The 27,693-nt window shown below is 53.2% G+C and overlaps 1 protein-coding gene across 3 annotated transcripts; it reads left to right on the forward strand.

Moving 5' to 3' along the window:
• The first annotated feature begins 2,217 nt into the window (after window positions 1-2,217).
• On the forward strand, window positions 2,218-26,165 carry PDLIM7 (PDZ and LIM domain 7). 3 transcript variants are annotated; one of them, XM_036752152.1, is made up of 13 exons: window positions 2,224-2,303; window positions 4,361-4,475; window positions 12,602-12,753; window positions 13,847-13,877; window positions 14,950-15,113; window positions 16,684-16,817; window positions 18,463-18,499; window positions 20,402-20,460; window positions 20,841-21,069; window positions 23,947-24,127; window positions 24,234-24,354; window positions 24,726-24,841; window positions 25,549-26,165. In XM_036752152.1, the coding sequence occupies exons 2-13, from the start codon at window positions 4,380-4,382 to the stop codon at window positions 25,633-25,635; spliced, it is 1,407 nt and encodes a 468-aa protein (XP_036608047.1). In that variant the 5' UTR covers window positions 2,224-2,303; window positions 4,361-4,379; the 3' UTR covers window positions 25,636-26,165. The 3 variants fall into 3 exon arrangements, with proteins under 3 accessions (XP_036608050.1, XP_036608047.1, XP_036608049.1); XM_036752154.1 differs by lacking the exon at window positions 14,950-15,113 and adding an exon at window positions 16,345-16,361 and having other exon boundaries at window positions 2,228-2,303; XM_036752155.1 differs by lacking the exons at window positions 20,402-20,460; window positions 20,841-21,069; window positions 23,947-24,127; ... (1 more) ...; window positions 24,726-24,841; window positions 25,549-26,165 and adding an exon at window positions 18,765-19,431 and having other exon boundaries at window positions 2,218-2,303.
• Window positions 26,166-27,693: the final 1,528 nt, after the last annotated feature.

Below are 27,693 nucleotides of genomic sequence, written 5' to 3' on the forward strand. Positions count from 1 at the left end.
CTGGACTTCTTTGATGGTTCCAACTCAGGTGTCACCTCTTACATGAAGATTTCCTTCCCTGATGCCTTCTCCCCTTTCAGGTAAAACTGATCTCTCTCTCTCTTCTTCCCTCCCTCCCTTCCTCCCTCCCTCCCTCTCTCTCTCTCCCCCTCTCCCTTTTTCTCTCCCTCTTTCTCTCCCTCTTTCTCTCCCTCTCCTCCTCCCGCTCCCTCTCCCCCTCCCTCTTCCTCTCTCCCCCTCTCCCTCTTCCTCTCTCCCCCTCCCCCTCCCCCCCTCCCTCCCTCCCTCTCCCTTTTCACATTTGCCTGGATCTCTCCTTCAAATTCATCTCTGTCTCCCTTGGATACTAGTTATTGGTTTGGACACTGGGTGAAGGTGTTCTGGTAGAGGCTTCAGTGGGTAGCAGTGGGTCTGATCTCTTCATTCGACTCATTCATTCTATTGCCTGGAAGGTGGGACTGTCCTCAGTGCATAATCAGTGTTTGATTAGGTTGGTTGAACCAAACTGAGCTGATTATGGGCATGCAGTCAGCTAGGACACAGATCTCTGAGTCAGCTTTGAGCAGCATTTACACAGATGTGAGCAAGGGTGATTTTTTTTGGGGGGGGGGTAGGGTCAGGTTAGTTCCCTGAGGTGGGGTGGAGGATGGGGGAAGGTTTCTTGGAGGAGAGATATAGTGTTTGTCTGGTAGAAGGGAGAGGGCTGAGGGGGGAGGGGGCGCTTGGGAGTGGTTTGTTGTGGTCAAGGCCTTGGTGGGTGCCTGGAGATTGGTACCAGGAAACAGTGCAATGCAGTGAAAGGGCTTCTAAATGTTATGTGATTACAAAAACCTGCAAACAACCTAAACGTCCAACAGCTGAATAGCTCAATAAAGCATGGTGTACTTGTAATGGAATTCTGTAACATCTTACAACCAACAAGTTAGAAGAACACAGAAATCTCTGGAAAGACCTTTAAGAAAAAACATGCAAAGTAGAGAAAGCAGAAGAATGGAATACTTACTAGTATGACCATATAAGACAAAAAGTGAATAGGAATGAAGAGACAAAGAAGGAATTCTGAGGTGAACTGAGAGGGAGTGACCGAAAAATTCTTGTGATTCTTCATTTTGAAATTGATTAAAATATTTTATTTATATCTTTTGTTTTTACATCACATTCCTTCCCAAACATATTCCTTTCTCCTTCTGCCCAAAGAACCAGCCCTTGTAACAACGGATTAGAAAAAGAAAAAGAAAAAGAAAGAAAACCAGTGCAGTAAAACTAACCAGCACACCAACCAAGCCTAACGGTTATCCCGATGTTCTACGCCTACAGCCCCAGCCCCCCCCACTCCAATGAATTAATTATAGCCACTAAACAAGTTTCTACTGTAATCTCGATGTGTGACGTTAAGCTTTTTTAAAATTAATTAAATTTTATTTTATTTTCAGATCTGCCTTCTCTCCCTCCCTCCCCTCCTCCTCCCTTGGGAAAGCAAGAAAAACATTTTACAAAGATGTAGAGTCAAGAAAAACAAATTCCCTCATTGGCGATGTCAAAAATAAAAAAAAAAAGCCCAATCTGTAAGTCTTTGAGTTTTCACCCTGTTCTCCCTTTTTAAAAGAAAGCTTTACGCAGGAAATCAGGAGATCTGGGTTCTAATCCCGTTTCTGTCCTAGGTAATTCTGGGATAGAGCGCTGGAATTTGAATAAGGAAGATCTGGGTTTGAATCCTGCCTCCGATACTTTAGTAGCTGTGTGACGGAACAAGTCACTGAACCTCTGTGAGTCTCAGGTTCCTCGTAAAATAAGGGATCTGGGCTCGATGACTTCGAAGGTAGCTTGAAGCTTTAAATCTATGAGTCTATGAACTCCCTGCAGGATCTTGGGTAAGTCCCTTCTCCTCTCTGAGCCTCAGTTTCCCCCTCTGCAAAAAGACGTTTGCATGAGCTGATCTGTGTGGTCCCTCCCAGCTCTCAGTGCAGACGAGTCTGGACCGGGACCTCCGGAGCGAGCGAACACTGGCCCTAGGGGCATTCTCCTGGGCTTTGCCCGCAGGGGAAGGGAAGGTGGGAAGGGCGCGGTCGCTGTAGGACTCCTTGGGTCCCCCAGGCTGCCCGAGACAAAGCGGGGAAGGGGCGGGGCCTGGACAGGGGGCGGGGCCACGAGGGGCCGGGCCTCCCTAAGACCCGCCCCGGGAGCTCAAAGGCGGTGACGGCGGCCCCGGGCGGAGCCAGAGCGCGCAGGGGCCGGCCCGAAGCGGCCCGAGTTCGCGCAGCCCACGGTCCCCGCAGCGCCCCCGGCGCCCCGAGAGCGGCCAGGTAACCGGAGGTGGGGAGCGGGCGCGGGCTTTCCCGGGCCCGCCGAGCCCCGAGCGTGGTGCCACGCGGCCGCCGCGCCCCGAGCGCCGCCGCAGCTGCCGCTGCCGCCCCCGCCTGTGCCCCGGGGCTCCCGCGGGGCTCGGCGGAGCCTCGGCCCCCTCCAGCCCGGGCTCCGAGCGCCCCGCCCTGTCCGGCGCGGGGTTCGGGCTCAGGCTGGGGCGAGAGCAGCTCCATGTAAGGGCCTGGATGGAGGCCCCGCCCCGGGAGCGGGGAGGGAGGCAGGGAGGGAGTCACCCCCCAGCTTACTCACCGTCTGTCCGTGGGTCTGGGCCGGCCCTCCACCAGCGGGGCCCCCGAGCACCACCCCCATCCCGGGGGGTGATGGGGGAGCGGTTGAGTCCACTTCTCCGGGAGGGCCGGGAGGCTGTCGTCCTTCCCCGGGAGGGGACGATGACGGACTGGACCCCTTCTCCTTTCCTTCCTCTGTCGTGGTAGGGGACTGATTGACAGCCCCTCTCTTCCTTCCCTCGGTGGGGGGATGGGTGACTGAACCCCAGTCCTTCCCCGGGGAGGGGGCTGACGGCTGTTCCCTCCACCCCAGGGAGGGGGCTGACAGCCCTCCTCTCCGTCCCTGGGGAGACAGGAGACGCTGACTTGAGCCCCTCCATTTACTTTCTTGGGAGGTGAAGGTGCTGATTCAGCTTTCTCTCGTTCTCCCCATGGGGGCAGGGGATGCTACGATGCATTTATCTGTCATTTCTTTTCCTCCGCTACCAGCCAGCCTGCCTTGTTTGTCCTGTCTCACCCAGAATATCAGGAAGTCTCTGTATACTCAGTTTCTTAAGGATGCTGACCTCTGGACGTGAGCTTCTGCCCTTATTCTTCAGAGGATCATAGGTCTAGGATTGGAAGGCACCTTCAAAGCTATCCACAATCCAACCCTCCCATTTTAAAGATGAGGAAACTGACCCTCAGGATGGTTAAATGATTTACTTGCCCAGGGTAACACAGGCTCTGGGTCCTCCTATCCTTTCTCAGGGAGAGGGAGTATCTCTCACCAAATCTCTGGGAGACCTACCCTTAGGGTATGGTACCCTTCTAGTCCATGGGAGGGTTGGACAGTACCTTTTAGCAGGCTTCTGAGGAAACTGAGGCAAGAGGGCTCAGGGAACTTCTGGGCATATTATATGTACCTGGCTTCCTGCCTTGTATTGGCAGCAGTTCTCCTGGCCTAATAGTTACCTAGGTGTTAGTCCTTTCCTACCCTGAGAAGCAGGCCCTTGAATGTCAGGGGATAACCCCCCAGCCCTCCCATACCCTTGATTGGCTCTAGCCTGGAAGGGTGTTTAGTACTAGGCTCATTTGCCTTAGCTCGTTCATTCTAGGCCATCCTTCCCCATGTTCCCTAGGGGCTCTTAAGAAACAGGGGGAGGCCCTCTCCCTCCTCATAGAACCAACAACATATCTCCCAGGTCTGGTCTCCTTTCCTCTGAGACCAGCTGTCAGCTCAAAGGGTTCCCTGCTTCTCTTCCTGTCTTGGCTGGGGGAACAGCCAAGGCTGGGATGGGCTCCAGTCCCCTCCCCCACAATCTCTCTTCCCTTCACCCCCTCCCTCGTCCCTGAGCCCCCAACGTGCAGTGTCGGCTTTCATGCCTTATATAGCCTGAGTGAGGCCTCGATGTTTCACTCTGGCCTGCCCCCACTCTGACCCTGCTCTCACCCAGAGGCTCAGGGGGTGGGGTTGGGTGGGGGTAGAGGAGTATTTTTTGGCCTTTCCCCATCCCTGGCTCTAGGAGACTGCTCCCCAGTGGGCCTTCAGGGGACCCTAGAGCAGAACCCCTTACTTGTTGGGGGGAATGCCATCAAGGGAGAAAACAATCCAGGTTGGGGACAAGAACTTTCCCAGGGCCTGAGCAGTTCCTTCCCTTTCCCCTAGGCAGGTCGAAGTCCTCGGCTCCACGTCTGTCCATCTGGCATCTGGCCGACATCTGTACGTCCAGTATCAGGAACCAGTCAGCCTGCCTTCCTCAGCTGAACCTTGTATATTTTTCCTTCAGGAACAAATCAGCTGGCACCATGAATCCATACAAGGTGACACTGGACGGGCCAGCTCCCTGGGGCTTCCGGTTACAAGGAGGCAAGGACTTCAACGTGCCCCTCTCCATCTCTCGGGTGAGACCAGAACTTACCTCCTCCTTGAATGAGGGTGGGGCAGTAGGTGCTAATGTGTTCCTTCCGTGAGTTGGCTTAGGAAGCAGAGGGAATGGGGCCATTGATGGTTGTTCTAGTGGGCAGGAGGGCAATGATTCTAGGTCCTACAAGAGTGTAATGTTTGGGGCTTTGCACTTGGGACCTGGGTTTGAATCTTGGCTCTCCTACTGCCTACATCAATGACCTTGGGCAAGTCATTTAACCTCTGTTTCTTCTATAAAATGGGGAATAATAATGTTCACACTCCCCATCTTGGAAATAGCTTTCTTAGCACGCTGATTGGTTTTTGGAGTCAAGAGGCCTAAATTGGAATTCAGCTCTGCTATTTATTGTGTATGTGACCTAGGGCATATCAAGTTCTGGATTTGTAGCATTTTTTTGTAAACCTTACATTGCTTTAGATATGGAAAGTATCATTTGTTGACTTTTGTTTGGGCAAAAGGGCTGCGCTGAGTACTAGGGGTGTGACAGAAACAGATAAAAGCTGGTAGGTGGCACAGTGGTTAGAGCTCTCGGCCTGCAGGCAGGGAGAGTTCAAATCTGGCCTCAGACACTTGGTAGCTGTGTGACTCTGGGTGAGGCACTTTGCCTTGATTTCTTCAGCTGTAAAAATGGGGGTAGTAATGGCACCTGCCATGTAGAGTTGTGAGGATCAGCTGAGATATTTGTAAAGCGCTTAGCATAGTGCCTGGCACACCGTAGGTGCTGTGTAAATACTTATTCCTTTCCCCTTCCCTTCCTTTCTGCCCCTCAAAAGCTTTCACTCTAGTAGAGAGAGAATGCTGGACGCATCTGCGGATCCGTATGTTATTATTAAAGCTAGAAGGGGACCTTAGAGATCATCTAATGTAACACCCTCTTTTTCCCTGTGAAGAAAAGGAAGCCCCATTGAGGGGAAATGACTCAGCCAGAGTCACACATTTGTCATTGGCATCAGTGAGCCTCTGTTTCAGGTCTCCCGATTCCCAGCCTAGCATTCTTTCTACTTAAACTCTCTTCCCTTCCATGAAATCCTCACCAGGGCTTTGTGCAAGTGGGAGATCAGTGTGGCTTGAGGCATTGTGCCGCAGTGGAAAGAGAATCATTGACTGTGGAGGCAGCGGACCTGGGTTCAAATCTCTCTTCCTACCTGGGTGACGATGGATAAATCCTTAACTTTCTTGGACTTCCATTTCCTTATTTCTAAAATGGGCAGTATTGGACCAGTGGATCTCTAAGTCCCGTTTAGCTCTTGATCTTATATCCTGTGAGCCTTTGAAGGCAGACAGGGATGCTTTCGTGGACAGGGTGGGGCTTGAAGGAGGGGGTGGAATTTGGACAAGTTGAAGGAATGGGCTTGGTGAGGAGAGGGAGAGAACATTCAGAAACACCCTTGGCGAGTAGACATTGAGTCAGCAGAGATGGATGGGCTGCTATAGGTTGGGAGGGAATCCTTCCCTAGAAAGGGCAAAATTGTGAGAAAGGCAGAATTGTGGACTGTGATCCCTGGTTTCCATGCCCAGCTCTTCCACTAGTTTCTTGTGTGATTTGGGGCATTTACTCTCTAGGCTCTGGTTCCTCCAACTATAAAGCAAAGGAATGGAGCTGGATGACCTCTTGAGTCCCCCTCCAGCTTGGACATTCTTTGGCTCCTTATGACACAGGCTTCTCACCCTCTCTCAGGGAACAACTTCAATCCCCACATGGATTCCTTCTAACTTCTTACTCGTAGCTGCTCAGGGGCCCGGCTGAGCTAGGCCTCTTGACTGCCTAGTGAAGTTTCTGGGAACCCCCTCCTCTCCCAGTCTCTTCGCTGGCCTCTTCTTGGTTCTGGAGTGCCAAGTCTGTGGATTTCTGTGCTAGTGGCCAGTGTCAGAACTTGGCCTCTGGCCTTCTTAGCTGCCTGGCTGTCTCAGCCTTTCCTTCCCTGTCCCTTCTCCTGCTCTTACAGTGGGTGCTGGGTGTTCATTGCCTTATAAGCCTTGGAATGTTGCAGAGCTCGGCGCCCAGAGAAGGAGGTGGACGGAGCCAAAGCAGCTCCCAAGGTTAATTGGCAATCTGGGGAATGAGGAGCTGGCTGGCCAAGGCCAGTATGAGGGGCAGAGGGAAAAAAGGGAGTTACTTGGGGGGACTACATGGGGAGGAGCTGGGGACTTGAAGGGTGGGAATCTCTTCATGTAACACCCACAAACACACACTGATGGATAGGGGAGGAAAACGCACTGTGTTAGTAGAGACAGGTTATTCCATGGGAACCTGTGAGCCTATGTATTAAGCCCCCACCCACCATACCCTCCTAGTGACCAGATGGTACCTGTTTATGGATGCTGAGGGGTGTAGTGAGTCCTGCCTCTCACCCTGGTGATAGAGATTGGGGAGTGAGGCAGTGTCCACTGCATCCTGTCCTTGTCCCAACTGTGAATGGCCCTTTAAGTTCATCAGATTTAGGGAGCTTAGAACTTGGAACCAAGAATGTCACAGCTGGGAGGGACCTTTAGAACATGAAGCACAGAATGTCACAGCTGGGAAGGTCTTTTAGAACATGGAACATAGAATATCACAGCTGGAAGAAAAGCCAGGAGAGGCCTTTAGAACATGAAACATAGACTGTCGTATTGGGAGGATCTTTTAGAACATGCATGAAACAGAATGTCGCGTCTGGGAAGGGCCTTTAAAACATAGAACATAGAATGCCACCGGTGGGAGGAGCCTTTAGAACATGCATGGAACATAGAATGTCACACTGGGAGGAGCTTGAGAGATGTCTTTAGAACTTTGAATGGAGAATATCACAACTAGAAAACTCCTTAGATCATTTTTAGTCTAAGCTCCTCACTTTTTAGATGAGGAACTGACACCCCAAAGAGAAAAGGACTTGGCCAAAGTGCCTTTTTTTTCCTTCTGTATTTAGGAGAAAACGCATTCTGATTTGCTCCTGCCTGGGAGGCTGAGAATAGCTCTGCTTTGCCCAGGGCTTGGAGCCCCTCTGTCTCTTGGGTGGGGCTAGTGAAGGACATGTAATTCTTTCTCTCTCCGTTAAAATGAGGTACCAGAGGGCCACTAGGTTAGTTCCATGCCTATGCTGGAGGCCAAGAGGCAAGTGTGTGGTGTATGGCTTTAGGAAGGATAGAGGGAGGGAGAGAGGGAAGGAGAAGGAAGGCAGGTCATGGACAAAGAGGTGCCTGAAGGGAATATGTAGCACTGGCCTCTTCAGTCCTTGGGGCAGGCCCCATCCCTCACTGGGTGTGAGCTGAGGATGAGGTTTGGGGGCCATGTGCCACCAGCTGCCCCCTACCTCCCGATCCCAGCATCTCAGAGCCAGAGGGACCCTCAGGGCTGCCCTGTCCAGCCGATACCAGTACAAGAACATTCTGTAGGCATAACCAGTTTTTGCTTGAAGAAAGGAATCCTGTGAACCTCCCAAGGTAGCTCATTCCGTTGCTGGACAGCCCTAATGGTTTTCCTGACATCAAGCCTAAATCGGCCCCTCTGTGGCTCTACCCATTGCTCCTGGTTCTGGGGCCAGGCAGAATGATTAGCCATCCCTTCTTCCTCCTGACGGCTCTTCAGATACCTGAGAATAGCTTTCTTGTTGCTTAGGCCTTTCCTTCTCTGGGCTTAGCGCCCCCAGTTTCTTTAACTGATCCTCTCATGGAATGAGCTCGAGGTCCATTTCTGGGTAAGTAATGTCTTTCCTAAGATGTGTCCAGAGCTGAATGCACTATTCTGGATGTGCTCTGGTCAGTGCAGAGTTTGATGGGATGACTGTCTCCTTAATCTGGACACTCTGCTTCCCTCCCACCCAATCCTCCACCTCTGCGTTGTGAGTGGGCCACTCCCTTCCTTCCCGAATTTCTACCTTCTCTGCTGCCTGCCTGCCCACCTCCTGCAAGCTTGGCTCAAGGAGTCCCTTCTGATAACTCTGCCCACCCCTTGGGGTGGTCAAAGATTGCTGAGGTCAGGAAGCAGATTATTGTAGGAGGCTGGGGGGATGCCAGGATGCCAGAAACCCCTCTCCTAAGGTATTAAGAGTCATTCTCCCCTCCCCTTGATTCAGAGTCTAGAACCTTCTGGTTTTCCTGTACCTGCCTGTGGAGGGGCTGGGTACCCTAACGGAGTAGGTGACACCCCTCCCCTTCTCTTCTCGGCTCCCCCCACCCTGGCCACATGCTCCCTGAGTCTAGTTCTCATCCACTGAGTGAGAAGCAGATCACTTGAGTTGGAATAAGGAAGTTCTGGGTTCCAATCCTATCTCATGTATTTATTACCTTTATGACCCTGGGCAAGTCACTTTTTCGTAAACCGCAGTTTCTGTGATCTGGTAACTACTGCAGGGTAAGCTTTCTGTGTACAGAGGATGCTTGAGGTCAGGGGCCCTAGAGTGACCGTGCTTTGTGCTTTGCCCAGGAATGCAACCGCCAGCGGCCCCACACTTCCCTGTCTTGAGCTCCAGCCAGACATTGTCCTATGAGCACAGACCTAGGCAGTCCCTGCCTGTCAGAACTGAGTTTGAGGGAGCCTGGAGGCAGCCATTCCCTGGACCAGGACCTTCCCTATCCCCTTTGAGATTTGAGGTCTTCAGCCTTCTTCTCCTGGACAAGAGATGGCCCCAGGTCCTGAGGACTGAGTGAGGATACTGCTGTGGCAGCCAGCCCATTGTGACCTGAGGGCGTCCTGGCCCCCAGTGAGGCTGTTGGCCCAAGCCCTAGCATCTGGGGAGAGACTAGGGTGTGGGTGGTCCCCTCCCTGAGTTCTCAGAGCTGTGACCCTCCCCCGCTCCTCCCTTCCCTGACCCTAGGACTTGAGGCGGAGCTCTTCTTGGGCTCAGGCCTGGCTGATGAGGTAATGTCTGGGGTGGTGGGGGGAGGGGGTAAGATGCACTGGGCTGGGAGATGCCTGTGGTTGGGGGCCGGAGGCTGTGGGCCTGAGAGGCCTCAGTCAGTGCCTGCCACCCACTGAAATCACTGCCTCACCCTTAGGTCTCAGGGCCAGAGAGGCAGGCAGTGGTTGATGTTGTTCTCCTTGGCCTGGTGCTGCTGGGGATCAAGGCATCGGGAGAGGGCCCAAGCCCCAAGTTTTGATATATCTGTGGGGGAGGCTGTGGCTGCGGCTGCCCAGGGAGCAGAGTCATGGAGCTGGAAGAGGCCTCCGAGGCAGCTGGTCCAGTCCCTACCAGAATAAGACTCTCCTCTCTAACATCTTTGACGAGTGGTCCTCTAACCTTTCCATGAAGACCTGGGGTGAAGCACAAAGCCCTTTGCCCCCCGAAGCAGCCTGGGCCCCTTCTTAGTGCTAAGCGTTAGGGGGGTTTTCCTTATGTCAAGCCTCAACCTGCCTCTCTCCCTTCTACCCATTTTTTCTGAACGTTCTGATCTCTAAAGTCAAACAGAATAACTATCATCCCTTCTTCCACATAACTGCCTGTCAAATAATAATTAAAATAATTATCCCAGGACATGCCCCGATTCTGCCACATGCTGGCTGTGTGACCCTAGGTGAGAGTCCAGCCTCTCAGATCTCTGTGGAAATCTCTAAGACTTACACTGCCGAGAGAGTTTGCTTGGCAGAGAGTTTCCCCGTCTGGCGTTCCCTAGGTAAATGACATCACAGTTTCAGGCCCTATCCCTGTCCATAACAACAGTAGCTGACATCTAAGACTTTAAACTCTCAAAGCTCCTTACGTCTTTGGTGATCACAGTAATCCAGTGAAGGGTAGGTGCTATTAATGTGCTTTTTTTACAGAGGAGGAAACTGAGGCTGAGAGACATATAGTCATTTGCTCAGGGTTTCACAACAGTGTCTGAGTCAGGATTTGAATTTAGGTCTTCCTGATTCCAAGTCTCGGGTTCTATCCACTGCACCCCACAAAGTAGCTATGATGACCTTCTTGGTCTTCTCTAAGTAAAACATACACCAGTTCCTCCCATCCCTTTCTTACCCTCTTTCCTCACCTCTGTATCCTTTCCTGAAATGTGGTTGTAGAACTGAACACGCCACTCCAGACACAGTCTGATCAGGGCAGACTATAGGGTGCTATCACCTCCTTCATCTTAGAGTCTGTTTCTCTTAACTACAGTGAAGATCGAATGAGCCTTTTAGGTGTCCTATCACACTTTTAACTCTTTGAACTTGTAGTCCACTAAGACCCCTAGATCTTTTTCAAGTCAGTTGCTCTCTATGCCCCCCCTTCCCCCATCTGGTACTTGTGAAATTGATTTTTTGAACCCAGGTATAAAGTGTTACATTTATCCTTATTAAATCTTATCTTGAGAGACAGTGTGGCATAGTGAGTAGAAGGGGCTGTCCTTGGAGTCAGGAAGGCCCGGGTTCAGGTGTAGCTTCTGACATTGTACTGGTTTATAACTACAGGCAAGCCATTTAATCTCTCAGTGTCCCAGGCAACAAGTTACGCAGTTGTTTCTGATCTGCTTTGATGGAAGGGGAGAAGGTTTCCATACTGGTAGCTCCACACACAGATGAAATCACAGGTTTACCAAGCCTTTTTTCTCTCATTTTGGATCCTGACTGCATCACCCAGCATGTTAGATACCTGCCTTGCTTTTGTCATCTGTGATCTCTTGTTAAATAGGATCCCTGGGGCACTCCATTGGAGACTTTCTAAGCTGACATTGAACTATTAATAACCACTCTTTCAGGTCGGGCATCCCACTAGTTGTGAATCCACCTAACTGTTCTTGTCTGGACTCCCCTCCAGTAGGGATACCTGGGAGGGGGGAGCTGCGTACCTTGAAGGCCTCCCAGCAGGGGAGCCAGACCTTTTTTCTGGCTTCTGGCCGTGGCAGACTTCCACTTAATACCTCTGCTTGTCTCTGGTGCCCTCTCCTTAACCTCCTCTAATCTTACTTTCACCCCCATTGAAATCATAGAACGCCAGAGCTAACGAGGGCCCTGGAGACCATTTAATTCATCATTGAACTGCCTTGTACAGATGTCCATAGGCAGCAAGTAGGAGAGCTGAGATTCAAAGGAACTCTGCACCCAGGGGGTTTCTGTGATAGTGTTCTCTTTGAGGTCAGTAGTGACTTTTATTCGTCAACTAACACTTTTTAAAAAACATCCTCTTTCCTCAGCTTCCCTGGTACTATTGGTTCTCCACTTAGCCTCATTTGCCTCTTCAGGATCTCGTCCTCCCTCCCTCCAGTCTCTCCCCCTCCACATGGCTACATGGATGGATCTGACTCGGACATCAGCCTTTCTCCAGTACCATCAATGGCTCTTCTTTGCCTGTGGGATAAAGTCCAAATTCCCAGCTAGGTTTTGAGGAGTTCCACAGTCTGGCGGGAGAACAGCCCGTGTAGCCTTATCTCCCTCTCCTCCCCTTGCTCCAATTGGCCGGGTCTAGGTGTCCTACATCCTTTGTCTGTGCTGTCCCCTGAGCCTGGAATGCCCTCCCCCCAGATTTTCTTTCAAAATCCCACCCATCCTTCAAGGCCTGTCTCAAGCCTCGTCTCCTCCAGGAAGCTTCCCTCTCCCAAACATTCTTGTAGACATCACTTCTCTTCCCTTGAAGCAGGGTTTGGAATTCTGCGTGGTTTGTGGCCCAAGCTGGGCCGGGAGTGTTTGTCTCCTCTACAGCAGCTGGCCCGAGCCTGGCGGGGGTGGAGGAGGGTGGGACAGGGCCTCACGGCCTACTGACAGGTGACTCCAGAGTGGGATTCTGGGAGGGCTTTGGAGAGAATCCTGAATTCAGAGTCAAGAGGATTTTGGTTAGCATACCTGTCATGCTACTTTCTGTCTGTGTGACTTTGGGCAAATTCCTTTCCTTCTCTGGGCCTCACTTTCCACTATTATAAAAACAAGGGAGTTGGATTCTATCTCTGAGGTCCCTTCCTGTTTTAATATTAATAATAGCTAGCACTTATGTAGTGCTTTACCTGTATTATCTCTTCATCCTCATAAAGCCCCCTATGAAGCAGGTGCTGTTATCGCCCCTTAGTTTATAGATAAGTAAACTGGGGCAGACAGAGGTTACATGACTTGCCCAAGGTCACACAACAAGTAAGTGTCAGAGGTAGGATTTGAACCCAGGTCTCATCCACCATGCCATGCTGTGTCTGAAATTCCTTCTGTGTCTTTTACTTCTGCAGCTGACTCCAGGGGGCAAGGCAGCTCTGGCTGGAGTGGGTGTGGGGGACTGGGTCCTGAGCATCGATGGGGAGAACACCAACGACCTGACCCACATTGAAGCTCAGAACAAGATCCGGGCCTGTGGGGAGCAGCTCAGCCTCGGCCTCAGCAGGTGTGTGGCGAGGGGTGACCGCAGCGTGGACTCCTGGGTCCCTTTCTGAGTCTGGCCCGGGTGAGATGTTCCTTTTCCCTACCCCTACCCTCCAGAACCTTGAGAGAAGTTTTGTGGGTACCTTGAGCCCCTTGGCTTCCCAGAGTCTTGGGGCCACCCTCCTTCCCTTACTGAGAGGAAGCTGGACAGGTGATATTATGTCACAATTGCAAGGGGCTTAGAGGGCCTCTCATCCAACTTCCTCATGTTACAGAGGAGGAAAGAAGCCCAGAGAGAGGTGGTGATTTGCCCATGGTCACACAGCTAGTTAGGAGCAGAACCAGGATGAGAGCCCAAGTCTCTTGACTCCCAGTGGCGTGTCTCTTCTGTGCTGCTTGGCCTCTCAGGCCCCTGGCCCTCCTGTCTGCTGCAGTCCTCGGTACTGGTCCCAGGAACCACATTTTACTACTACAGATCCTAAAACATTTCCTGTCCCCTCTCACCTATTTTCTGCCTGGTCTCAAGGCCTCCATTTCGGAGCCAAGGCAGTGAGGGGTCCAAGAATGGTTGGTTCCCTAAGGGCGTCTGTGTCCTGGGCCTCCAGAACACACACACACAGTCACTGCAGAAAACCCTCTCCCTCACCACATTTAAGCCAGAGAGCTCCCCAGACTGATCTCTGGAACCAGATTCACAGGTTTGAGGGATGAGGGAAGGGAATAGCTTAACCAGAAAGAGCACCAGACTTGGAGTTGGCAGGCCCTGGCCTCTCTTCTTGACTCTATTTCCTGGCTGTGTGACAAATCCCTTGGGCAGATCCATGTAATCTGTCTGTGCCTCCATTTCCTTTTCTGTAAATTGAGGACAGTACCTGTACTACCAGCTTCATAGGAGTGCAGGGGAGATGATGGATGTCAAGGGTTCTTAAAGCGTCAGCTGCTCCTAGGGTGTCCGTCTCTGGACAAAGGACCCAGGATGGCTCACCGTGGGGTGAGGGTGGCCGCAGCGCCTGGCAGGATCTCTGGAAGAGGGCTGGGGGCCTGATTTTTGAGGGTGAGGGGGATGTACCCTGTCCTGACTCTGAACTCTGTGTTTGTGTGTGTGTGTCTTTCAGGGCCCAGCCCCTTGTGAGCAAACCCCAGAAGGTAGGTAACTGCTTTTGTCAGTAGGGGGCTGACTAGGGCTTCGTCTCTTGTGGGGGAAGCAGGGCTGTAGATAGAAGGGGAGAATGGAGGGAGCCCAGTTTCCCTGAGGTTGGCCTTTGAAGTGGCTCCTGCCTTCCCCAGGGTTGAGCCCAGAAGAGCAGTATTGGGGGAAGAACCTGGATTACAGGCTGGGCCTCAGCACTGCTACACTGTCCCCATCCTGGACCATAATCTGGGCTAGCTCTGTGTCTGTCTTGCAGCTAGGCTGGGGCTGAGTGTCTGAATTTGTCTCTGCACATCAGGGTTAGGACTCTGCCTTGGAATTGGGGTGTGGAGGCTGGGACTAGTGGGGAGTAGTGGCAGAGGGGTGTGTCAGGATCATGTGGGGTTCTGAATGCCTGGGGAAATAGAGGCCTTGGAAGGGTCTGGGCAGGATGAGATGGTCCCCTAGGGGTATCGAGGGTGCCCGCCTTCTCTGCTTGCGTGGGAATGTTGGGAGGAGGAGCTGGACCCCTTCCCCCGGAAGGCCAAGCCTTGGTGCCCCAGGGGGCGGCTCCCACCACTTCCTGGCCCCGCCTGTGTTGGGGTGGAGGGGATGAGCTCATCTCTTGGTGCAATGAGCCCCTCATTAGCTACAGCTTGAAACCTGAGCTTCTGGCCTGCCCCCTGCCTCTGGCCAGATGTGGGGGAGTGGGACACGTGACCGGCCCAGCTCCTCTCCTCCTGGGGCCCTTGTCTGTAGAGGCTGATTTATTGTGGGGAGGGGGGGTGGCCCCCACATTCTGGGCATCCTGCCCACTGGCCTTGTGCAGGGAAAAGCAGAGAGATAAGGACCCTATAAGCTCAGGACTGGCCCCTAGGCTGGAAAGGGAACTCTGCTTTTCCTGAGCACAGGGAAGAGATAGCTTTTCTGGGCCTTCAGATCTCAAACTGTGTTGGGAAGGTGGGTGTGCTGGGGTTGGGTTGGGCAGGGCCTATGCCTGGCGTGTGCCTGGAGCACTGCCTACCCCCCTGCATGCCCTACCCCTCAAGCCCACCTGCTCATGCTGTGCTCTGCTTTGTCTCTGCCCAGGACCCACCCCCCTCCGCTGAACCCCCACGCTATACTTTCACACCCAGCGCTGCCCTCAACAAGACCGCCCGCCCGTTTGGGGCTGCCTCGCCGGCTGAGAGCACAGGGGTGAAGCCAGGGACCTGCACGGTCCCCTCACCCCCCTTCACCCCCCAGCAGAATGGGTATGTCACCAGGGCTGGGATGGCCACAGTAATCCACGTGCTCTCTGCTCTCTCTGGTGCCTGTGCTATGTGCCTGTCTGCCCTGTCTCTTCTTTACCAAGCTGTTCCCAGAGTCCTTTAGCCTGGGTCAGTGTGGCAGTGACTCCTGGTGGTCAAGGCGGAATCGGCAGACTCGTTTCCCTCAGAGGTCCAGGTCTCCTTCTCCTCCTCCCTCCTTTTTGGAGGAGTAGAGGCTGCATTGTGGGAAGGGCTGGGGAAGCATTGGGAGATCCCCTTGACCTTGGGCACCTAAGCTCTGGTGTCAGAGGCTGCTTGGAGGGTGGGGGCGGGGGAGGCTGCTCAGAGGAGGAAAATGGACCTACAGGCCAGTAGTGCCCTTCTCCCTACCCCTGGTACTTGGCTGTGGGAGCCCAGCTGGTCTCAGGATGATAGGGTCCAAGGACCTAGCTGTTACACATGCACACACACCTCTATAACATACATAGCCCTCCCCAGTCATTACATGTGTATTATATACAACCTCAGCCATCATACATAGATGCCAGCACACACAGACATGCCCCCACATTATGCTTACACCATCCCCTCCAGCCATCAGAATTGCCACACTCGCACACATACAAGCACACACACACAGCATCATGCCCCCATGCTCGTTATGTTCATGTCCCCCAGCTGTCACATATATACATGCCCCCACCCCCTGCATCATACCCACACCCCATTGCAGTCTCTCTCACACACACACACACATATACATGCACACGCACGCACACCATCATACCCACATGCTCATTATGTTCATGTCCTCCAGCTGTCACATTCATACATGCCCCCACCCCCTGCATCATACCCACACCCCATTGCACTCTCTCTCTCTCACACACACACACACATATACATGCACACGCACGCACACCATCATACCCACATGCTCATTATGTTCATGTCCTCCAGCTGTCACATTCATACATGCCCCCACCCCCTGCATCATGCCTACACCCCATTGCACTCACAATGCCACCATGCAGACACCATCACCCCTGGTCATTGCAACACATGCATCTTCCCAGACATCCTGTCACGAACACACACTCCTGCTCCCTCGGTGAACTCAGCCCATTTCTTGTGGCTAATCTGACCTCTTTCCCCTGTGTCTCCTCCCCTGTTTCCCTCTGTATGTATCCCTCTTTTCTCCATCTTTTCCCCTGTCTGTCTGTCTTCTTTGCAGGTGGAGACCCCTAACAAGTCAGTGAGCTTCCCTCTGCCTGTCCCTCTCTTCTTCCCTGGGTCCCATGGGGGATGTATAACCTTACCCCCTCCCCCCCTCTCCCCTCCCCCCCCCTGCACACCCTTTCACTTAAGCCCCTGGAGGCGATTCTTACCTTCTTCACTGTTTGGGGGCCTCCTCCCCTGCTCCATCCCCAGCCCCTGGGCTTGTCCGTGGCCAGCCCCACACTTCCATTGTCTCTAGGCAGGGATATGGAGGGAACTTAGTGGGACCACAACCAGGGTGGGATGAGGCTTCCTGGGATCTGGGGGCCTGAGACAGACCCCACCCTCCCCACAGACAGCCCCTTCGGCTACTCCCTGATGCCAGCAAAAAGCGTCTGATGGAGAACACGGAGGATTGGCAGCCACGCCCTGGGACTGGTCAGTCCCGATCCTTCCGGATCCTAGCCCACCTCACGGGCACAGAGTTCAGTAAGTACCCAGGGAAGGGATAGGCTGTTTGTAGGCCCCAATGTGTGCTGCTATCCCCAACTCTGGATGGGAGTGGACCCCTGAATTTTACCATCTGGGAGGGAACAACTCAGGAAGGATAGAGTCTGTATCAGTTATGGAAGTATGGGACAGAGACCCATGTGCAAAAGACGTGGGAATCTTAGTATACTGCAAGCTTCATATGAATCAGCTGTGTGTGATGTGTCAGCCAGAAAGCCGATGTAAAAGGGCCATGCTGTGCTAAAAGGAATATTGGATTTTAAAGTCAAAAAGAACCCCACAGGGCATCTGGTCAAACCCCCATCCCTTTCCAGAGATGAGAACCAGGCCCACAGACTGTCATATTGAGGCCTAGTATCCGGAATGAGGAAGGAGGGTGATAGTTCTGCCATGGTCATCTGGAGTATTGGGATCCCGTTCTGGGTACTTTCCTTAAGGAAGGATTTTGACAAACTGACCTATGTCCAGAGGAGAGTGACCAGGCTCAGGAGGAAACTGGAGACATGTCATAAGAGAGGGAGATTGAAGGAACTGTTTCTGTATTCTCCTGGGTTATTTGTGTAGCCTGTACAAGGCTGGGGAGTAGTGGTGATGGGAGTCACAAAATGATAGCTAGCACTTAAAGGTTTGCAAATAGGATGGCTAGGTGGCACCATAATGCGCAGAGTGCTGGACCTAGAGTCAGGAAGACTCATCTTCCTGAGTTCAAATCCAGCCTCAGGCACTTACTAGCTGTGTGACCCTGGGCAAGTCACTTGACCCTGTTTGCCTCAGTTTCCTCCTCTGTAAAATGAGCCAGAGAAGGAAATGGCGAACCACTCCAATGTCTTTGCCAAGAAAACCCCAAATGGGGTCACAGAGTCAGACACGACTGAAAAAAACACTGAATAAGAACAAAGGTTTGCTGAGACACCAGGTTATGAAGACACCATCTCATTCGGTCCTCCCAACAACTCTGTGAGTCGAGTATTATACGTATTCTCATTCTACAGATTAGTAAACTGAGGCACAGAGTTTATTTTAAATGGGCCAATCAATGAGCGTTTATTAAGCACCGCGCCCTTGGTCACATGACGTAGGACTCAAATGATCTTTTTGGCTCTGATGGGCTCTGCTCCACCACTCTTCACATATTCAATTACTTAAAGAGTTCGTACGTGGAAGAAAGGTCACAGTTTTTCTGACAGACCCCAGAGGGCAGAACTAACAGCAGTGATTAGAAACTGTAGAGAAGGCAGATTTTTGTTGTGTGCATAAAGAAACACTTTCAGAGCTGTCTAAAACCTCCGAGGGCTTCCTCAGGCAGCTCCCAGTCACTGGAGGTGCCTAAGCAGCTAGGATGTTGGAGAAAAGGGTTTCCGGCTTTGGTAGGGTCTGGACCTGAGGTCCTCTTCCAAGGAGCAGGCTATTCAGGGCTTCTCCTAGTAAGACGCTCACTATGTCCAGCCCCAGTTTCCCTGCTGGACACCAGCTTTCTTGCCTGCCTTGCCTCCCCGCTTTGGGGGCCCAGGCTCCTCCTGTTATTCTATGCAGTATTGTGGGAAAGATTATGGGTGAGAGTGGGAGGGCTTATGGAACCTTCCTGGTCTCTAATCTTCCCTCTCTCCCTTTCCTGCCTTCTCAGTGCAAGACCCTGATGAAGAACAGTTGAAGAAATCCAGGTAAGACTGGTTGGTCGCAGTTGGCCAGGCCCTCCTGCTCCACTGGCATTGTCTTGGTCCAGCCCTGCTGCTCCATGATAGCTTCTAGAGAGCCCCACCGATGGGGCTCTTTGCCAGGAGCATTGTGGACATAGGTGGCTCCCAGAGCAGCAGGTGTCTGGGTGTAGGGTGGGCTTCCTTGCCTTGGAGTTACATACCCAAGGCCTTTCTCTTCCTCCTTCCTCTTCTTCCTCCTTCCTTTTTCCTTCTCTTCTCTGTCCCTCAGGGAAAAGTATGTCCTGGAGCTGCAGAGCCCCCGTTACACTCGCCTACGGGACTGGCACCATCAGCGTTCTGCCCACATGCTCAACGTGTTCTAGCCCAGACCCTCCCCCCAGCTCCCTAGTACAGGCCTTGGCTGGCTACCAATTTGCCTGCCTGTGTTTCTGTCTCCCAGCCCTCCCGCTGACCTTTGCTACTCCCTCTCCCATTCCCTGAGGCTACTCTCCATCTCAGCCACTTACCCTAGTGCCCCCAGCCCTGGATACCTCCCTTCCCCATTCTTCCATCTCCCCCCAGGGCCCACTTCCTTTCCCTTTGACTGAAGGAGAGTTATGGTAACCCTTTCCCTTCTTCTCCCTTGACTGGCTCCCTCAAAGCGCTCCCCAACTTAGAGGTGGCCTAAGGCAGTCTTTGAGAACGTCCATATTTCCCAGACCCTGGGCCTTTGGGCTGAGCCTTCCTTTCAGGAGGACAATGCTCAAAGGCCCTTGTTTGATGTGAGGTCTCAAACTCAGTGATCTGACGCACATTCCCCCACTTCCATGTGGTCTTGTAGGGTTATTCTTTGACAGGCACTTGTGCCCAGCTGTACCAAATGTGATGGTCATAGCTGGGACCTAAGAGGGGGACAGTTGGGACTGAGCTGTGGAAATAAATGTCCTTTCTCTCTGTCTCTGCTTCTGACTCTTTCTCTACCTCCTCTGGTTACCTAATACCTTCCCTGGGGCATGGGCGTTGTGGTCAGGGCTACTGTGTTTGTGGATGCAGAAAGATAACCATCATTAATGCTGAATCCCTGAAGCCCTTCCCTCTCAAACAGCTTTGCAGTCAGACCTGGGAAAGGACCTTAAGGATCACCTAGACCAATTCCCCCATTTTACAGAAAGGGAACCTGAGGCCCCAGATGTTAAGTGACTGACCCAAGGACATAGCTAGGACTGGAACCTAGGTCCCCTGACTCATGGGCCAATGCTTTTTTTATACCACCAAATGTCTTCTAGTCATCTCTGGTGCTTTCTGCAAATAGCCTGGGTTCTTTCTGGCAAAGGGATCTTAGGGAGAAATACCACTAGCCTAGCTCCCTCAGTCAGAGCTGCCTTTAGTGGGGGCCTAGTTTAGTCTTGAACCCTGGGGGCCAAGGGAGTTAGTGTCCCCATGAGCACACATAGGCCCCCTACCTCTCCTCATGCTGGGAGCAGCTGCCTGTGCTTCCACCTCTTGGGTGGAAGGGTATGTTGGGAGTGCCCCAGATGCTCAGGTGTGGGCAGAGATGTGAGCTCCTTCTTAGCCCTTGCCTTGCAGCAATAGGGAACATACTGATTGATGCCTCTCCACCGAGATCCTGGGCTGAGCTTTTTCTCCTGGTGGGGCTGTGAATTTGGCTTTGGGTCCTGGATGAAAGCTGGGGCCACCCAAGAGGGTCTTAGCTCATTCGTTGTCCACCCAAGGCCCCCTGTCCATCCTGGGAGCCTCGGGTCCCACTATAAGGGTGGGGTCAGGCCTAGCAGTGGCCAGGGGTTACCATGCTGCCAGTTGGGGAACCAGCTGCCCAGCCAGTCTCAGGGTAGGCCTACAGTAATGGGGAGGGTGGAGCTCACTGGGCTAGAGCCCCATGTGGAGGTCAACTGGGGATTTTTGTAGCCAGGTACCAAGGACAGATTCCCCGGCCTCAACTGTGCTGACCCCAGAGCCCAGATCTGGTGAGCGGGAGAGTGGAGGGGGCGGGGGGATATAAACTGGAACTGATCTCTCCTGGCACCTTCTGCCCAGAGGGTGCCACTTGTCTACTAGGGCTTAGCTTGGTATGACAGGACAGGGTTGGGGTTTGCTTAAGTGTCTTTTCCTATGGCTGCTGGGGTTTGGGGGGGTGGCACGATGGGCAGAGACAGGAAGACACTTAGAGGTAACTCCTGAGTGTGTGCCAGCCTTCTTCTAGATGTTAGCCTGGGCCTAGGAAGTTGGGGGGGAGGGGGAGTCTTGTGTCCCTGTCACTAGTGGGATTCGGGGTTGAGCCAGGCTGGGTGGGAAGCTGGGGTGAGGGTCTCCAGACTTCCTCGAGAGCTGGCCTCGGCCCTCACAGGCCCTACCAGCCCTTGGAGCTCCGGCCCCCCCAGTCGCCCACCCTGGGCAGTGGATCCAGCGTTCGCAGAGCGCTACGCCCCAGACAAGACTAGCACCGTGCTGACCCGGCACAGCCAGCCGGCCACCCCCACCCCCGTGCAGAACCGGAACTCCATCGTGCAGGCTGCCCAGCTGGGCCCCGACAGCAGCAAGACTCCTGTGTGCCACCAGTGCCACAAGGTCATCCGGTAGGTGGCCCTCTCTGCACCCCTGTCCCTTCCCTGAGTCCCACTGTTTTGGAAAGAACATTGGCTAAGGAATCAAGAGCTCCACTTCCCAGCTCACTGAGCAGCCTTGGACAAGCTCCTGCCCCTCCCTGTGCTCCTCCTCTGTAAAAGGAGGCAGCTGGCTTAGATGCTCTGTAAGACCCTTTCCAGCTTCAATAGCAGCTCCCCCCATTTGTGTGAGAGCCCTCAGCAAGGAAGACCTCTTGTCAATGGAGATTGGCGCCTCCTGTGCCACTCACTGGCTTAGAGAATTACCCAGGGCACCAAGAGCTAAAGGATGTGCCCGGGGTCCAAGAGCCAGGGTGTGTCAGAGCCAGGACTTGAACCCAGGCCTTCCTGATGCCCAAGCCAGCTCTTGTTGCCTCTCTGTAGCACTGAACAAACCTTTATTATGGAACCCTGAAAACAAGTCAAGTCAGCAAGCATTTATTAAGTGTCTGCTGTGTGCCCAGCACTGTGCTAAGTGCTGGAGCTACAAAGAAAGGCAACAAACAGCCCCAGTTCTTAAGGGGCTGATGGGGGAGACAACATGTAATTTTGAACAAACAAGATCTGCCCGGGAGAAATTGGAGGCCATCTCAGAGGGAAGGCACTGAAATTAAGGAGAATTAGGAAAAGCTTCTTGTGGAAGGTGGGACTGGAGCTGAGACTGGAAGGAAGCCCTGAGGTGCAGATGAGGAGGGAGACAGCGCCAGGCATGGAGGATGATCAGGGAAAATGCCCAGAGTCCAGAGATGGAGTATTGTGTGCAAACAACAGCCAGAGGCATCCCGGGGTATATGTAGCAAGCAGTCAAGTGGAAGGAGGCTAGAGAGGAGAAAGGGACCAGGTTGTGTAGGGCCTTCACAGTCCAACAAAGGGTTGTGTTGTCGATCCTGTAATTCACCTTAAGCCACTTGAGTTTTTGAATGAGGGGAGATGACATGGTCAGACCGGCACTTCAGGAAGATCTGTTTGGCAGCTGAATGGCGAATGAGCTTCACTGGGGAGAGACGAGCAAGACTATTGTGGTAATTCAGGCATGAGGCCATGAGGACTCAGACCAGGGTGGTGACTGTCAGAGCAGAGAAGAGGGCATATGTTAGAAATAGTACAAGGCAAGAAATAACAGGCCTTGGTAGCTGCCTGGATCTGGGGGTGGGGGTGGGTGAGAGGGTGTGAGGAGCAGGGGGAGACAGACAGCAGAGTGTGACCTGGGTGACCGGGAGGATGGTGGTCCCCTGGACAGCAGTGACACAATTAGGAGCGGGGGAGGGTTTGGGGAGAAAAATAAATCCCATTTTGGACATACGTTTAAGATGTCTGTGTGACATCTAGTTTGAGGTGGCCGATCAGCGGCTGGAAATACCAGACTGGAGTTCAGGAGACAGGTTAGGGCTAGACAAACAGATAATAAAGATAGTATTTATAAGGTTTGCATAGACCTTCACTGTGAGATAGGTGTTATTCCAGCTCCTGTTGATCTGATCGGCCACAGTCGGACACGCTGAAACGTGACTGTAGCATAGTGGTGTCATTTTGGTCCTCTTTGAGAACAAAGGACGACAACCAACCATCATCCCCGTTTTTACAGATGAGGGAACCAAGGGTGAGAGGTTAAGTGACTTGCCCAGAGTCACACAGAGAGCTTGGAATGAGATTCAAACTTAGGTCTTTCTGACTCCAAGCCCAGCTGCATATGTGCTACACCATTTGACTGCTGGAGATTTAAGAATCATCTGCTTACAGATGATAACTGAATCCATCGGAACTGATGAAATCACCAAGAAAAAAACAGTATATGTAGGGAAGAGGGCCCAGCACAAAGCCTTGGGGGACAACCATGCCAGGTTAGTGGTCATGACCTAGATGCAGACAGAGCCGAGGAGACTGAGAAGGAGCCGTCTTGTAGGTAGGAGGAGAGCCGGGAGAGCCATGTCATGAAAACCTAGAAGGTGATCGGTGGTGTCAGAGGCTGCAGAGAGGTCAAGGAGAAGGAGAAAAGGTTTGGAAATTGGGTTTGGAAATTCAAAGACTGTTGGTCACTTTGGACAGAGCTGTTTCAGTTGAATGAGGTCAGGAGCCAGATTGTAAAGAGTCAAGAAGAGAGTGAGAGGACAGGGGGAGTGGAGGAACCCAACACAGAAATGGAGGATGGCCTCAGACCCCGAGGAGCTTACCCTCATATTATGGGGGCTCTGTCAAGTACTCAAAATTAATGCAATCTAAGAATGTTGTGGAATCAAAGAGATCCGGTGCTCTAGGAAAATTTGGGAGTGAAATCCCTTTTGGCTGAGTGGGGAAATCGGGGAGGGCTTCCTGGAAGAGGTTGCACTTGAGCTAGGTCTTGAAGGGGGAAATAAAGATTTCCGTAGGCAGAAATAATGGAGCGCATCCCAGGCTTGGGGGGTTGGCCTTTGTGGATGCCCAGAGGTAGGAGGGGGAAGGATGAAAATGGAGACCTAATCAGAGTAACTCATTTCATAGGTTCATGATATTAGAGCTGGACAGGATGTGGGGCATCGCCTGGTTGGGCTGCTTCATACAAAGGGGAAAGTGGAAGCCCAGAGCAGGGAGGGCCTTGCCCAGTAGAGAGGGAATGGAGGGGATTCCTGGAGCCCAAATTTCCTGTCTTCCCAGTGTGGGGCTTCTTCTGTGCTCCCCCATGAGCCATTCATTACACAAACCTTTATTAAGTGCCTGCTTTGTGCCAGGCTGTGCCGTGTGCAAGGGGCATGCGTGTACACACACACACACACCCACCCTTGCCCTTTGGAGCACCCATTCTTCTGGGCAGCGGGGGACCTTTAGGCCCCCTCCATTCCTGCTTCTGCAGCTCTCCCTCCCTCCATCTCTCAGGGGCCGCTACCTGGTGGCGCTGGGCCACTCGTACCACCCGGAGGAGTTTGTGTGTGGCCAGTGTGGGAAGGTGCTGGAGGAGGGAGGCTTCTTTGAGGAGAAGGGCTCCATCTTCTGCCCCAGGTGCTATGACATGCGCTATGCACCCAGCTGTGCCAAGTGCAAGAAGAAGATTGCTGGAGTGAGCCGGGGGACAGGCCTGGGGGCGGGGATGGGGCAGGGGAGGAGGGAGGAGGGGAGGGGCAGGCTCAGAGTTGGAGCTGGTGCCCCTTCCTGCCCCACTCCAGGAGATCATGCACGCCCTGAAGATGACCTGGCATGTGAACTGCTTCACTTGCGCTGCTTGTAAGACGCCTATTCGCAACCGGGCCTTTTACATGGAAGAAGGAGCACCCTACTGTGAGCGAGGTAAAGGTGGGGCTGCTGGAGGGCAGGGCAGAATCTGGTGACCTGCCCTCCTCCCCCCTTCCCCGGCTCTCCTTGGCTTTGCCAATTGCTCTGACAACAATAAGAAGACTACCCCCTCCCCACTTCAGGGAGCATGTGGGAGGACCCCGCTCCATCTCACCTCTATTGAATGTCCTTTCCATGGCAGTGTCTCCCCATCCTCTCTAGAGGGGCAGGGATGGAGGGATAAAGATGTCGTCTGGGAGATTTGTGTATTAGGGTCTGGGGAATGGGGGTCAGGGGTAGGCAGAGGCTGGAGGGCATCTCTTCTGGCCTGGGGCTAGCTGAGGGACCCACAGACCTGAGCCTCCACCTCTTCCCTGCCCACCCAGACTATGAGAAGATGTTTGGCACCAAATGTCGGGGCTGTGACTTCAAGATCGATGCTGGGGACCGTTTCTTGGAGGCGCTTGGCTTTAGCTGGCACGACACGTGCTTCGTCTGTGCTGTGAGGGCCCCTTTCTCTTCCTCCTCCTCCTCTTCCTCCTCCTCCTCCTTCTGCAGCTGCCCTGGCTGTCTTCCCTTCCAGCACCCACCTCAGCCCTATTCCACTCCCTTGGCCTGTTCCCTAGTGACCAGCCCCCAGTCTTAGCTCAGCCCTGGCCTGCCTCAAGGCAGCTTTGTGTGATGGAATTGGAGTCAGAGAACTTGGGTTTGAATCCCAGGTTTGTTATTTACTGCATAGGTGTGACCTTACCTATCTGGGCCTCAGTTTCCTCATCTGTAATATGAGGGGACTGGACTTGACCTCTAGGGTCCCTTCTGGCTCTTTGATCCTGAGATCCTTCCCATCCTACACTGAGTTCCCTCCCTCCATGCAGGATAACGTCAGCCCTGGCCCACATTCCCATTCCGCACTAGCTCTGGTCTATTCCGACCCTGTCAGCCCAGACCGGCTTTAGCCTTGGCCCCACCCTCTGGGCCATCCCACCTGGCTCGAGGCCAGCTCCAAGGCTTTCCTAGTTGTACTTCAGAGCAGTCCCATCCATATCTCTGGGCCCAGACCGGGTCACTCCCCAGTTTGGGGTTGGTCTCTACAGGGAGGTGGCCGCCCTGGGCTCCCCCTGGCTCTTCAGTGTCTCTGCAGGGCTACTCTCTTCTCGGGCCCTGTCCTTTCTTCTAGCTACTCTGTGACTGGGCCTCCCTTTTTCCTAGATCTGCCAGATAAACCTGGAAGGAAAGACCTTTTACTCCAAGAAGGACAAGCCTTTGTGCAAGAGCCACGCTTTCTCTCACGTTTGAGCCTCTGTCTGCCGTGTCCTGCCCTGCCTAGCCACAGCTTGCTGCGGCCCTGACCATGCCGCCCCCTTCCTGTGCCTTCCAACCCTCCCGAGTCGGGGTGGCCCCAGAGCCTGTGCAGTCCTCTTGTTTTCCCTTTCCCTCTCTGCATGTGGCCCTAGGACTTCCCACGAGGCCCAGGGTGGGAAGACGGACATAGGGCCTCCAAGGCAGCTGGGGTGGTGGGGAGCAACCTGGTTGATTTGGGGGGCAGGGAGGAGCCTGAGACCCACTGGGGTACAGGGGATATAGACATACTTGTTCCACAGTTTGTCCAGCAAGTCCCAATCCCATCAAGCTGGAGAGAACGACAGAGAACCTCTGAGCAGAAGCCGACCAAACTCTCCCCTCCCCACCAACCCTGCCCATCATCTTGGCCTCTGAGATCCCAGGTCCCACTGAAGTAGCAGCTTCTTTCCCCACACCACACCCCAGCCCTGGATGCAGAGCCTCCATTTTGCTTTTAGTGCCTTAATAAATCTTTCTATATCCTACCTTGGCTTTTGGTGTTCTCTCCTTCCTCCCCCCGCCCCAGCTCATGGTGTAGGACTCCCCCCACCCCGGCATCTGCCAGGGGACACGTGGTCTGCTTAGTACTTCCGTGCCATGAGAGGGGAGGTGGGAACAGGCTGAACAAGGACCCCTGGACGATTGTGCAAGAGCTATCCTCGAAATTCTGCCATTGGTCTGGAAGCCGTGATGATGGTGTCCAAGGGAGAGTCCCTCTTCAATGAAAGAAGAGCAGCCTTGGGGCAGAGGAGATGGGGTGGTGAGGGGGTGGGGGAGGTGCGCCTGGGGTCTCAGGCAGGCTTTGTACTCTTTCCTAGGTTGGAAAACCTGGGTTTGAATCCTGCCTCTCACATAAGCTTTGTGGCCAGGGACGGCCTCTTCCCCCTTCTGAACCTGCGTTTTCTCTTCCTCCTCCACATAATTGAGATGAGGGTGCTTCCGCTGCCCACCTTTCTGGACTGATAAAGAAGTCTGTAAACTGGGCAATGCTGTTGCTCCCTCTATCCTCTTAGCCTCAGCTTCCCCATCAGTAAAATGGGAGTAACTTTGAGAAGGGCAATGCATATATTGAAGGAGCTGCAGAGGTGCTTGGCATGGCCTTCGGCCCTTTTCTAAAGTGGATGGTAAAAAAGGGGGCAAAAACCAAACCCTTCCAACTTCTGTCCTGATTAAGCCCTGGGCCAGGACCAGCTAGCACTGACCGGAGCCTTAGCTCCTAGGCTGTGCTCGCTGCTCTCCTCACCTGTGCCCTGCGCTGGTAGTAACAGCACACGTAGAGTCCTTATGAAGTTTACAGAGCACTTCAGCCTGCCCCTGTGAGGCAAGTGGTGCAAGGTTTATTCCTATTTTAGAGATGGGGAAACTGAGTCTCAGGTTTAATAATTTGCCTGTGATCATTCGCACGAGATTCCCAGTTGGTGGAGAGAATGTTGTCCCCACACTGCATGTTGCTTGGGTGGAGCTGGCTTGAGACCCTGGGAGAGGAGGGACTTGTTCTCTGTGGACTCGCTCTCAAACCAGGGCTATCCTCTACTGAAGACTGTTGGACCAGCACTGCACCCATTAGAAGTCTCCTGCAAGACGCTCCAGGCTTGGAAGCTCCAGTTAACTTTGTTAGTTGTGTTGGAGCCAGGATTCGACCCTGGCACATCCCTTCCGTCACTTGCCTCTGGGGTGAAGAATACCTTTGGCTCTACGTTCATTTGCACAGCCGAGCTGACCGATATTCTGAGCCAGAGGCTGATCGAGGGTTTTATGACTCAACTTCCTGGCTCCACCCACTCATCCAAATGCTTTAGGACGATTTCCCTCCTTTTCCCTCCCCTGCTAAGGAGACCAGCTGCAGTCCCAGGCTTCTGCAAACTCAGGAATCCTTTGAGGGTTTCTGTTCCGTCCAAGGGAAGGGGAAGCCTGTTTCCTTACAACTTGGAGTCTGCCTAAATGGGGGGGGGGGGGAACAGAGAGAGAGAGGAAGAAAATGAGAAGCTGACTAGGGAACAAATGGAGAACATC

The sequence above is a fragment of the Trichosurus vulpecula genome, chromosome 3 (genome assembly GCF_011100635.1).
Source record: "Trichosurus vulpecula isolate mTriVul1 chromosome 3, mTriVul1.pri, whole genome shotgun sequence".
Taxonomy (NCBI): Eukaryota; Metazoa; Chordata; class Mammalia; order Diprotodontia; family Phalangeridae; genus Trichosurus; species Trichosurus vulpecula.